This window comes from Falco peregrinus, chromosome 6 (assembly GCF_023634155.1).
Source record: "Falco peregrinus isolate bFalPer1 chromosome 6, bFalPer1.pri, whole genome shotgun sequence".
NCBI classification, from domain to species: Eukaryota; Metazoa; Chordata; class Aves; order Falconiformes; family Falconidae; genus Falco; species Falco peregrinus.
Genome location: NC_073726.1, coordinates 71,804,454 through 71,818,106, shown reverse-complemented (window position 1 = coordinate 71,818,106; position 13,653 = coordinate 71,804,454). Strand labels below are relative to the sequence as shown.

Below are 13,653 nucleotides of genomic sequence, written 5' to 3'. Positions count from 1 at the left end.
GTGACACTTCATTGCTCCACCTGCAACTTCAGTAACTGACGTATAACTTTTTTCTACTATCGGCAAAACTAAACTCACAACTAGAATTTTTTAAGCTTCATAAATAATATAGCAAAGACATTCTTGGCTTAAAAGCAAAACCACACATATTTACCTGCCATCATAGCTATCATACTGGCTTTGTAGACATTAGCAAGGGACCCCAGTTCACCTGTTGCCAAGATTGTTTTCATATGCGCTTCTCCGCAGGCCTCACGGCACTGACGTATCTCCTCGTAGAGACCTGTGGATAAAAGCATGTGCAAATGATCAAAGTCGCCTGAGAGACGTTTTCAAGTATGGCTGTAATTTCCACTTCTGGATTAATTTCCAATCTTATAATTAGTCATAGCACTCAAGAACTGAAGTTTTGTAAGTTCAATAAATTACATGACTGGAGGTAATTAACAATGCCACACAGTTTCAGACTTAACTTAATAGCTATTAATGTCGGTTCTCTCAAAACTAAGAATGTGCACAGTATGCCAAACACTCATGAATACATCAGGAGTAAAAAACGCTACGATAGTTAAGATTGATTTTAAAACATCTTTTTCAGCAATATGGTGGTACATTGGATCAGTACATTGAACGCAGAGACAGTTATGTTTTCCCTTCCACGTCATGCCATCAACCTCTCTGTCCCATTCAGCCACATTTGCCAAAGGGCTCAGCCTAAAAGACACCAAAGGTGTGACCAAGTTGTCTAATCTAGTGCCACCTGAGATGCCATCACATACCCCCCTTGGATTCCAGCTGCCACTCCTGGAGGCTCCACATCTCCCTTTGGTTTCCTACCTTTCCCTCTGTGGGACCATATTGGCAAGTCTGATCACGGAGCTCAGTGTCAGTGTTCAGGCATCTGATTCTCAATTTCAGCTTCTTGAAAATAAGAACTTCCTGAAAAAATCAATGCAGTCTGCTAATTCCTGTTGAGGAGAGACTGAGGCCTGGGATCACATCTCAAGGACCAGCAAATCTGCATGGATCTGCGTTTACAATCCACCTCAAGTAGGTGCATTGCCCACAAGGTTAACAAGGACTCAGACCATCCTGTGCTGTGACCTCAAACTGCCCCAGCAAAAGTGAAGGAAGCACCGCGGCAGGGCCAGCAGGACAACATCTGTCCACCATGCTGTGGACCTACAGCTCCAAGGGCAGAGCTAGACCCTTGCTTGCTGAGGAAGCCAGCGGGAGCTCAGGATGGAGGTTTGTCACGAGACACTTTTATACACACAAGCGCTGCTGCTTGCACTGACACAGATGGCAGGACTGACTTACATAAAGCCTTTCAGAATGGCAATAAAGCAGACCGTGATCTCTGTATCTTCACACCACTAGGAAAACAAAAAGCAAACCCTGCCTCGGAGTCATCCCTTCCTCCCCACAGAGAACTCCACCGCCTTCAGAGGGCCCCTTGCTACCAGTCTGTCTTCAGACCTACAGCTCTCCTTAGCTCTCATCTCCAAGCAGTCAGCGTGTCCCTGAGGCAAACCAGGACACATCCCACCTAGCTCACCTCTTCCCAGCAAACCACCACTCAACCATCTGGCCCATCAGCTGCAGCCAGGGAGAAGCAGGGACAGGGAGGACAGGCCAGCATTTGGCTGCTCATGGACATTGTCCAGAGCAGACCATCCCCTCACAAACTCCTGCTTTCGGATTTATGAAGTTTCATGGCCAGAGGGATGCTTAACCTTCTAACAGTTTTATATTTTCACAGACTCAGTAAGGACTGGAATAAGGCTAGAAGTCATGGACCTGGTCAGGTAACGCAACACGGGGGAGCACAGGGAAATCCTCCCACCCTTTTTGGCAAAATTCAGCAATGCTCCCATAAAATTTTAAACATAGGGAGACTAAAAGAGGTAGAAATTACTGAAACATAACTGTTAGAAGCGGCCACTTGGTGATGTTTAAGAGTCCTCCAGTGTGGAGAGACAAGCAGCTCTTACAATGTAACAGCCACCACCTCTGGAATTTGAACTTAAAAAAGAAAACGCAAAATAAGCACACAGGATTCTTTGCAAAAGAGTAGTTTTCACAAGTCGTACTCAATCTTCCAACACATAATCAAAAAGTTCTTCTATGGAAAGCTAAAATACAGCTTTTAAGCAATCTTCCTTGCTAAAAAAGTCCAGGACATGGCCATGAAGACTAAATATTTTCAGCTTTCTTTTCCTCTCAGTCCTCAAGCCAGACCTGGAAGCATACAGTAGGGTTTGCCAGCTGCGGTGCGGCTGGACCTCCCCTCCATCCGTCATGCTGCAGCATCCTATTAGTGCCATCAGCACACCAGGCAGCCCGAGATGGGATCCCTGGGGTGGGTCCTCCAAGCCCTACTACACGCACTAGTAGAGAACTGGCTAGTGCACTTAGGTCCCTTTACAGGCACCAGGCCTCACCTTGTTTCTTACCGTGTACCAAAGGCGTGAATTAATCAGTACTGGCATGCAGTCTAACGTGTTTTATTAATCAATTGATGACACTCCAGAAACATACATCAAATTGACACTCAGAAAGGAAATACAAAGAACCTGCGCTATTTCCTTGTGCATTTGATAACACTGCTCGTGTTAGATCCAAATGCAGTCTCTTTCTGTGGAGTGGCTCTTTCCTGAAGCTTTTGGGAAGCCAGGGAAAGCAGCTTTCATATTCTTCTAGTTTCGGTAAAAAGATGAAAAGACTCGAGTTTTTTCTACCTTTAAGATGTGCCACCAAAAATGTCAAAATAAAATCAACAAAATGTACATTTAGGTACATTTACATTTCTTCCATGAAAAGAAATTATATCCTCATAGCTGTTGTTCACTGGAGTTAATACTGCAGCTACAGCATCCTCCCTATTGTTGGAAGGTACTTTTACATGCAATTAGTGCCAAGATCATTTGAACAGTCACTATCTGACAGCATGCATCAACCCACAGACAGGAACAACTGAGGATCTTCAATCATCCATGTCTATCAGGTTATCTGAGGTGGTGGAAAAGTGGGCATACTTTAATAGGGCAGGTGTGTAGGTAATAAATACCGCTCTTTATTCAGAGACCAATTATCGCAGACAATAGCTGGCATTCATAGGACATTCTCAACCCTACAGTAAAAGCACAAATAGAAATGCAACTACCTCTGGGACAGAGAAAATTAGCCAGTGCACCCCAGTTCCAGTGCAAGAAGAAACCGCTTTGATACAGAACAAGTGCAATAACTCCTACTCCTTTCAAAAATAAAAAAAAGTAGCTGCTGTACTCAGTGAGATTTAATTCAAGGTACAAATAACTTTATTATCCTGAAACTTCCTGGCAAATGTCTAAAGTATTGGTGAAGTTATCACACTTGAAAATGCACTCAGTGTCTCAAGGGATCCTGAGCTGCTGCTGGGACAGTCTGTACTGCCAAAAATCCTCCGCTTAACTCCGTTCCATCAAGCCAAGCAGGAGCACAGCTGGACACTGCAGTTCAGGGAATATCTGACCTGTGCAGAACACCAGTAACTGACACAGCAGATAGAGCTTCTCTGGTTAGCAGTAGTGGCACAAAGATTTTGGGGAAAACCTCTATTGCAGAAAACCCTGCAGGAATATTTTCAGCTGTGAGCTAAGACCACCATGAGGAGGTTGTAAGAGACTGTCCTGACTGCTAAAAATAAGGAAAAGAAAATCAAGAGTTATCCATTCTAAAGGAAACCCGGGGGGGGAAGGAAGACCAAACCAAATCAAACCACAAAAATGCCTGAGCAAGCCAACCTACATAGAATGTATGTGCAGCCAAAAAAAAAAAAAAAAAAAAAAATCATCACAGCTGTGGTTTTAATTTCACTGTTATGACAGTGTTGGAAGGTGTCTTTTTTGTCGTCTTCCTAGAATTGTAACTATTTGGTACATTACATTGATTTTTAGCAGCTATTAAATGCACCAAAGAAAAATGTTCCTCCCCCTACACATTTCTCAAGCAAAGATCCCTGACAATTAGTGCTGGCTATAATCTGCCCTAGATTTTCTAGATGGTCTTTTGCTTTGGTGTATTACATTTGTCCTAAAAATCACAAAATAAAGGGGATAATCCATATCTCCTACAAAGGAAACGAAAATATTAAGAGGGGGAAAAAATCACAGCTTAAATTTTTATGAAACAGCTCTTCTCCAAAAATGTGGTGATAAAAACATTTAATTTTTTTTTCCAATTCAATTTATTTGCTGTTTTTATCTAGTCAGTCACATTGACTGATGTTAAGGGCAGAAACTGAGACAAGGAGGGAAGATGTTTCGGATTTATGTTAGACCAAAAGATGAAGGTAATCATGATGGGAAACTGGAAAATGAGCTGGAGTCCCTTCTGTCTTGCATGTTAATGGCAGGTTTGTTAACAAAATGACAAGCACAAGGCTATCGGCACAACACGACTCTTTCAGTTCTGCTCTCAGCCACATATGTGCAACTCCAGGCTCCAGCGATTCACATGAAACTGAAAACAGAGCTTGGCTTCAGGACACTGAGCTGCTGCTGCCAATATAAGACAGAAATCATGCAACTAGACTTTGAGATCCCAAGTCAGCTTGCACATCTAGAAAATGGTTAAATCCAATATAATATTTCTGAACAACATGTGGAGTCTTTTCCAAGTCTCTGGAGCAGGGAGTGTACTTTCTCTGTGCTGTTTATAAAGTATGTGGTTCAAGAGAGCACCCCGATCCCTGAACAAAGTATCTAAGCTCACAGTTGAATATTAACAGAATTAAAAGGCAGCGTTCATAACGAGGTTATACCCAATACATTTCATAGATGCAGCCACATTCAAATTTCTCAGAATAGACTTGGGTTTTTACCTTTTCTTGTAGGAAAATGCAACTGACGTAGAGCAAATGATGGGTTAACAATACCCCTGAAGCCACTGACATTGTAGTATGTCCAGGGGGTTGCTAAAAGCTGTGGAATTAGAATTAACATTACAGCACCCCAGACAGATTCAGAAGGTACAGTAACTCCAACGTATTCATTGATAATAGGGAAAAAAGAGAAAAATAAATAAATCTGTTTTCTTTCAACAATTTTTTGGTCAGTTTCATCACTCTATATACAGACATCACATTCTGTGCCTAAAGACAGTATCTATATTGTGTTTTTTAAGCTTATTCCATACTTTGTCAAGTGATACAGGGCAATGGTTGAGTAAACGATTGTAAAGTAGTATTGCTTTAAAAGTTAATATGTTGTAGAAGGTATGTAAGTTCATAAACTTAGATCTCATTTAATGTTATTTCCCAATGTAATTTAGCTGTCCAATAAAACTGCTTTCATGTTCAGTGCTATTAAAAAGATCTTAAGAATTACTTCATAAAGATCCAGAAGATACATTCTGATTGTTATAAAGAGCTCCAGCAATATTTAAGAACTGCTTTAGAATAACTTGACATAATTGGACATATACTAAAATATGTAATAACCAAACAAGCCTTTGAAACAAATCACAAAGCAACACTACTCTATCATGGTGATCCCAAGCATTGCACAGGTTAGAAAAAAAGCTAAAAATATAAGAAAGGTAACATAAAGCCCTCTATGATGTACAGATTTTTGTCAATAACTCCTGAAGTGGTGAAGACAGGCAACATGAGAAAATAACAATAAAAATATATTAGTGTCATAAGCAGAAGTTCTGTCATAACTGCAAGGCAGCTCTAGCTGATGAAGCACCTCGAACACAGGCATAGTTACTGCACTACACTTCTCAATATTATGTAATACAGGGACCCAGCCTAAAAAAGACTTCACCCCTTCTTCTAGCTTTCTTAAACATACTTTATACATTGTTGTGCATCACATTTAATCATTAGACAGAGACGCAAACCTGTATGTTTGCACAGGTGACATCCTCTTTAGCTTGCAATAGAGGTAAGACAGAGCTCTAGATTTCCACCAAAACATCCATATCACCTACTGAAGTAATTTTTTTGGATGGGCAAGTTAAGTATTGTAATTTTTCACCCTGTATCATCGTTATCTGTATGGCAAGTAAATTCTGTTCCTGAGGTAGCTCTTTTCAAGACCATGTAAATATGTGCCATATACAGATTCACGATCAGGAATAAACTTTCAGACATTTGGAAATAATTTAAATTCTGCCCTCAGTAAAAAACCTAACCATTGCCAAGAAAAAAAAAAAAAAAAAAAAAAAAAGATGGCTTCCTACCTTGTCATAACTTCATAACTTCAGCTCTGGATAAAAGAATATTCATACCAGATCAAAAGTCATCCTTAATTGACTTATTTAGTAAACAGCTTTATACTACATCCATCACATTATGTCTATGTACTACTTCCCTGTAATTTGTGATCACAAAACTCAATGCATTTCCCCATACAGAAAAACCTAACAATTTATGTCCAGTCCATTTTGGTCACCGACACAAACTTTCTCTCTGAAGCTAGCGCTGTGTTTCTTCTCCGAGTTCTCCTTCACAATCCCAGACAATATAACCTCAGCCTGCATTTGCAATTGCCTACATGCACTAACTCTCTGATCTCTGCTTTATGCAATTTGCACTCAACAGTGGTTTGTACCATGAAGTCTGAAGCATGGTAAGCACAGTTATGGCAGAAATTGCTACAAGACAGACTTTTTCAGACACAATTGCTGCTCAAGCCCAGTTTAGAGGTCTTTTTTTAGTCTTAGTGACAGATCACTGACTCAGCTTACTTTGTATCCAAGACCAATACGTGCTCTCAGCAGAGCGCATCTCCTAGAGGGAGATCATAGTGTAGACCCTAACAAAGATACAGCGTAGGAAGATGTGAATGTACTCTTGCTGCCAGCTGGTACAGAACTTGATCCATCATTCTGTCTTATTTAAAACTGCTCAGTCACCCAGCCTCTATATGCAGCAATTTCTGAGGCCATACCTGAACTTAAAATAGCCACTCTGAAAGAAAAACATATCTGCAACAACGCCCATCCTCAAGAAGCCAAACATTTGTAAAGCTGCATATATTTAACAGCAAAAGGACGGAGATGGTAAATACTACAAAAGAGGTCAAGAAGTTACAGCATGTGGAAATCAGGATATCAGTCCTGAAGACACAGATGCACAAACATGGGGGTTTTGGTTCATGCTAACTGCTAATTGAAGGAAGACCAAAATAAGGAAATATGATCTGTTACAATGTTGATTTTATTTCTGCATTATACAACTAAATGGAAAACTCATTCCAAGACAATGATGTGTTTACCTTCACATGGAGATTAGTTATAGCAGCATTGTCAGCACTTAAGGCAAACCATTCACAGTACATTAAGGAGGCAATTAGAGCAAAAACCATCTTCAGCATTATTGTTCTTACTAATTAGTAGTAGTCTACAGACACAAGAACATCAATAATAATATGAACAGCCAATTTGTACCCTCAACTTTCAGGAAAAAGAAAACTACTAAAATACATATTTTTGTCAAGAATTGAAACATGTATATTTAACAAGGTATCATCTACATTAGCAACCCCTTGGGAGTTTTAAAAAACTGTTCAAATAATTAGGCATTCACTTCCACTTCACTTGCTGTTTTTTTTAATCCTGTAAACAAAATCCTCTAAAGGCACAGAAGGAACAGACCTGAATTTTCAAAACACAAAGTAATTTTGCATGCCCAGCATGACAGGACTTGAAACATCATCCTTTTAAAGAAATGCAATCATTTGTCATAAATTCATTAAATAGTTTTTATTTAGTTCAGTGCCCCAGATTACCAGTCACCCTTAGAAGAGGGACCAAATTCTTCAATGACTGATGTGGAGACCTGGGGAAAAGACGACAGAGCTTGCACGTGCATATACAGAGGTTTAGGTTCCTTGCCAAAGGGTGGGTGCTTACCTTCCCACTGACCAGTCAGCACCAGACTCCTGCTAATGACAATGTCAATCTCCCTGGCACCATATTCCACAGCTAGCTTTATTTCGGCCAGTCTGGTTTCTAAAGGAGTTTGTCCAGATGGAAACCCAGCAGCCACTAGCAAAAAGGAGGATGCAGGTAGAGGGAAGAAAATGTTTTATAAATTGACCATAAAACTGCATATACCTTTAATACATCAAAGAATTTGAATGTTATTTTATTTCTTATCCTTACCATGATTCAAAAAACCTAAAGGCACCTCATCCTACCCTCACTTCATTCACAAGAAGCACTAGTTCTTCCCTTAAAAAATCAATGGCCAGCAAGATACTAAGTACATCTTGTGAAAAGGTCTCTTTTCACATACCTTAATTTTTTCCAAAACAGCCTATATAAGAAAGCACAATATCTATGGCATCCAGCAGAACTGAGCAAACAAGAAGTGAATTCATATATGAAGCAATACATAATTTTTAATTCTCTCTAATTCTAAGTAGTATTTCAAGTTAAATTCTAGTCATATGTTTAACAGCTAAATCACAATATAGTAAAAATTGCTTTCAATGGGGTCTACTGAAGATTAAGTTTAAGTACGAAACCCAAACGTACCTTTGCAAATGGAAAAAATAATGGCTTTGTCAGAGATACTCTATTTCTCTGACATATAAATGCATTTAATGTGTAATTTTTCCCCTACACAACAATGAAACAACACCACCAAAAAAAAGCACACCAGAAAACATGGACCTTAGCATTAAGTACCAGATCTAGCATCAAAGTTAGCCTCTGCTTTGAGTAGGAGGTTGGCCCAGATGTCATCCAGAGCTCCCTTCCAACCTGCATAATTCTTCAATTATTCTTCTTGCTTATTGTAGATTCAGGACTTGTCTGTCATGTGTGGTGACTGGAGAAGAGCTGACACTACTACATTTGTAAGTGCAAGTCCTGAACCTGTGGGCTGCTCAGCAGGCAATATCCCTTGCCTCTGCACACAGCTTCATGATGTGCTGGGTTTGGCTGGGTTAGAGTTTCTTCATAGTACCTAATATGGGGCTATGTTTTGGATTTGTGCTGGAAACAGTATTGCTAATAAGGCATGTTTTAGTTATTGCTGAGCACTGCTTACACAGAGCCAAGGCCTTTTCTGCTTCTCACACTGCCCCACCAGCAAGTGGGCACAAAAGGCTGGGAAGGGCCACAGCTGGGACAGCTGACCCCAACTGACCAAAGGGATACTTCATGCCATATGATATTATGCTCAGAATATAAACTAGGGGAAAAGTTGGCTGGGGGTCGCTGCTCAGGGACTGGCTGGGCATCAGTCAGTTGGTGGTGAATGATTATTTTGCATTTGCATTGCTTCTTTTTCTTGGGTTTTATTTCTCTCTCTTTTCCCCCCCCCCCCTTTTAATTACAGCAGCAGCAGCAGCAGTGGCAGTAGTGGTATCTAATTTCAATTATTAAACTGTCCTTATCTCAACCCACGAGTTTTCCCACTTCTACCCTTCCAATTCTCTTCTCCTCCACATCTGGCTGGCAGGGGAGTGAGCAAGCAGCTGTGTGGTACTTAGTTGCTGGCTGGGGTTAAACCATGACATCAAATTATAATTAAAAGCCAAACAACTGATAGGGAAAAAACTTTGTATTTCAAAACTCCTAAAGCTTTCATTTCAGCATGATTAGTAGTAGTAGTAGAAGAAGAAGAAGTATTTATTAGTAGTAGCATCATCTGCTTAGTGTCTACTGATATTTTGCCCAGCACACTATCTCAATTTCTTCTATTCAGGTGAGGAAAACAGTGATATATCTTAAGGACCTCTTTGAAAATCTTCCAGCAAAACAGACTTGACATTCCTGATAAGCTTGAAGTTGAAAGAAAACAAAAGACTATACCAGAAGCAAATCCTCTCCTCCATTTTCTTCCTTCCACCTGCTACCTTTTAACCTTACTCTCTGAAACAAAACCTTGTCCAAACTTCAGGATTTTTCTACATATTATATAGCATCAAAATATTTAATTGGGTATTTTTGAATAAAGCTTACCTGAAGCTACAGGTATGTTACAACCTGCAGCTTTTAGGGCATTAACAGCATCGGTGACTCTTGCGGGATATACACATACCGCTCCAACAGTAATACCTGCAAAAGCCACAGTTCACTTTTTCATATATAGATTTCCACCTTCTGAAGTGCAATCCATATTATGGGCACATGTGCATTGTTCTTACCTCCCATTTCTGCATTGTCACAAGGGTCTTAAGCATCTAAATAGGGATGTCATACTGCTCAAATGGTTCAGGTAATTCTCCATATTGTTGCCTACCTCGTGTTCCTTCACCTGACCCTGGGAGCAATTGCATTAGCAGGAGTTGAAACACCAGGATTTTTATCAACAGATTCACTTTTTAATGCCAATGCATGCAGTTAAGACATGCTTAGTCAGCGCATTACTACTAGAGAAACCACACTGCCAAGCTCTGTCCTTACTTGTTGAGCCAGACTGAGCCCAGCAGCAAATGAGCAGTCTATGTTAATGCAGTCCAACTGCATTTCTAGTTAAAATGCTATTCTCTCAAAGTCTTAGGTAACTGACCTCATACCTAATACTTCAACTGTCTACAGAGTCCATAAATCCAAGTTTTAATAAAAGACTAATCTTTGATATTTTACATGTATGACTTAAAACCAGAGGCCACATTCCCCTCTGTTTCTACATCACATGACTTCGATCACTGGACCAATGCTTATTTAAAACTGAAATATTTCAATAGTAAAAGCATGCCCCAAATGTTGCAGGGATTTTCTTTTTGTTAGATCATCACAAGGTCAATGTGACAGGACAAAAGTCAAATGGCATCACTGACACATCAGTGACTACATCTGGAAAAAATCAGAAATGCTGCTCAGATGTAAAGAGGTTTTATTGATAGCTATATTGACTGTGTCCATTTGCTCTGAAGTTTTATTATGTTCAGTCTGGAGTGTAATGTTGGGACTTCCTATGGAGCCTGCCTGAGTAACATCAGTGACAGTTCTACCACTAGTTCTTAAGGGCCATCTTCCACCCCTTCAACTCTGTTGACTTAGCTGGAACTCCATGTGTGTGCAGGGCTGTACGTATATGTGATAAGCACACAACCACATATGCTCACTACAGGGCTGATTCCTAAAAGTAGACTGGGCTGCAAAGATGTTAAGATCCAAAAATGGACTGTTACGATACTATCTTAACTACTGAAACAAGCAGGTACAAGACAATGTTTTCTGAAGGAAAAATAACATGATTAGAACTATGGAATGCATCTTTTCTGACAGGCAGTGGCCAGCTTGGCAGTTACATACAGAAACAGCAGCTAAGTGCTGAAATCCAAAGGAGTCACCGAACACTACCCCCTTCTCCAGTTTACTAAGGACATCAGCAGATTAACAGAATATTCAGTTAGTTTCACCTTAGTCCATTGTTATTAAAAGACATACATTGAGGTTATACAACTGTGACATCAAATTTGCTCATTAGGTATCATAACTTGCAGTGTCACCCTGTGTCCATGCTTCACTTTGGTTGCCAAACTAAGAATGGATTTTTTTTTCTCCTTGTATTCTTATGTTAACTCAAAGGAATAGATATTTTGCAGTTAGAACTTAAGACAGTTGCTTTGAATTAGACTGTATAGGATCTAGTTTGTTCTGTCAGGACTATCAGTTCTGAAGTGCTGCCTACCAAAACTGTTTCCATTATAGGAAGAGGCCATTTTTACACCTTTCTGAAAACTGAAAAAATAATGAGGAAATGTAGACATTTTCTCTATAAAATACACACAACAAAAACTATTGTACCTTTATCATGCATGTCCAAGGCTTTCAGCAGATCCTCTCTAATGGGATGCTTTGCTTTAAAACACAGTCTATGAACATTTGAAGGAGTATCATCGCCTGAAAGAGTGGTAAGGTCTATGCAGGTGACAGCTTTCAGCAGCCAAGCAGCCTACAAAGAGAGTGAAGCAAGGAATACAGTATTTCCGTTTACACTTCCAAAGCCAAACTGACTTAGAAGATGCAGGAATCAGAAGCTTGGCTCTCACTCTAAGAATGAGGAATCGCATGGGATATAACAGGAAGGATATGCAAAGAATGGTTTATGACAGACAGGGTTGGCAGATATTTGTTCATGTCTTGAGCAGTTATAGAAAGGATTTGGAATCAAAAGTCCACTCTCTCAGAATCAAAGGATCAAGTTCCAATTTTTGGTGAAAAAGCTAACTACGAAATGGCACACTGTAAGAATCAGAACAATTTTGACCCAAACAAAAAGCATTTTGTTTCAAATTTCATTCTGTAAGACAAAGATAAAAACACCACCTATGCGAGGAACCTCACTGTTATAATATGCTCCATTCTATACAGTAAGTCTGTATCTTTAAGGCTTGTATGCATGAGAAATTATACAAATGCTGTAAGAGGAGCACAGGTTTGCAATTGCCAGTAACCGGATGACTCTACACATCAGTAATTTGCACATGGAATCAGTGGGGGGTAAGAACCCAGACCTTTTAATGCATAGGGTCTAGACTCCAGATGTTTCTACTTCCGTGTGAATGTGGAATAAAAAACATCTGTAATAATTCAGTGCAAAAGACAAAAGCAAAAGCTAAGTGACTAGGCTAAAGCACTGCATAGATGAGAATGCTACAGAACTTTAAAAGACTTACTAATCAGAGAATGGAACAGAAGCACAACTAAAAAAATCTTGAGCTTTTTTACTTAACAAAAATTGAGCTTAAGACATTACTTTGAAATATTTGTGTAAGATCTTCCAGCAAATTCTCATTTACAGTGACGGCTTCACTAAAAGCTGACATCTCTTAGTGGGCACTTGTTCAACCAGGGCAGAGCTTGCAACAGCAAAGTCCATTTGAGTCCATAAAGCCCCTCTCTGACTGCTCTGTCCTGCGACACGATTTGTCACTATAGGCAGCAAAACCTGCTTCTGCATGGAGGCACTACTCTGCAAATCTTAAGTGTCTGGCCAGCCTACAAACCTTTCACATTTTGCTGATAGGAGACTCCTTTCTGAACTTGCATTAAATGTTACACTGAAAGGTGCTCTGGGGTGACTGAATGGAGTAATGAACTGACCTCTGTTAGTCTAAGCTTGACTGTTTGTTTCTAACCAATTTCTACTCTCACCCTATAATACTTTGAAAGGGTTTTTCACTTTAAATGGTTTTAAGTTTCTTTTACTTGGATTTTTTTATCCTTTGTTTGAGGGAATTTTTGTCTCATCTCTTATGACATGAATCATAAAGTCATCAAGCCAGATGTTGTCAGGGAGTTCCAAGAACTGGTACCAACTTCATTTTTTTTTAAAAAAGGGTTTTTCAGATGTGTATTTTGGGAAATGGGTTTCAAAATTTGTATCTGTGGTGCTACTTACATTCAAACATGCAAAGGTTCAAAATCACCTCAGTGAAATAAACAGCACACGACTATCCAGCAATGACAGTGTTCAAACACAGGAGAGATTATTTTAGCATTCTTCAAAGTAAAACCTTACTTGAGTAGCTCACTACTGGTGTTGCTACACAGAGGAGTGGAGAAATGTTAGTACTAATTAAACATTTGTCCTACAGCGATGTTGAACGAGTGACACTAAATCCCTTTCTTCCCAATCATTCTTTGTAAAAGAAGGAAAGCCTGTGCCTCTCTAGGTCTTTGCTTCTTATACAGTAACTT

At 39.7% G+C, this 13,653-nt stretch overlaps 1 protein-coding gene across 3 annotated transcripts in view; it reads right to left on the bottom strand.

The window, feature by feature from the left end:
- DERA (deoxyribose-phosphate aldolase) overlaps positions 1 to 13,653 on the bottom strand; it is a 57,322-nt gene that overhangs the window by 31,828 nt on the left and 11,841 nt on the right. For 2 of the 3 annotated variants that reach the window (XM_055809014.1, XM_027782845.2), the window contains exons 3-6: positions 11,758 to 11,905; positions 9,964 to 10,059; positions 7,903 to 8,037; positions 155 to 283 (exon numbers count right to left, since the gene is read on the bottom strand). In XM_055809014.1, the coding sequence (XP_055664989.1) occupies positions 155 to 283; positions 7,903 to 8,037; positions 9,964 to 10,059; positions 11,758 to 11,905 (508 nt within the window). The remainder of the gene's footprint in view (positions 1 to 154; positions 284 to 7,902; positions 8,038 to 9,963; positions 10,060 to 11,757; positions 11,906 to 13,653) is intronic. The other variant, XM_027782846.2, reaches the window with a different exon arrangement.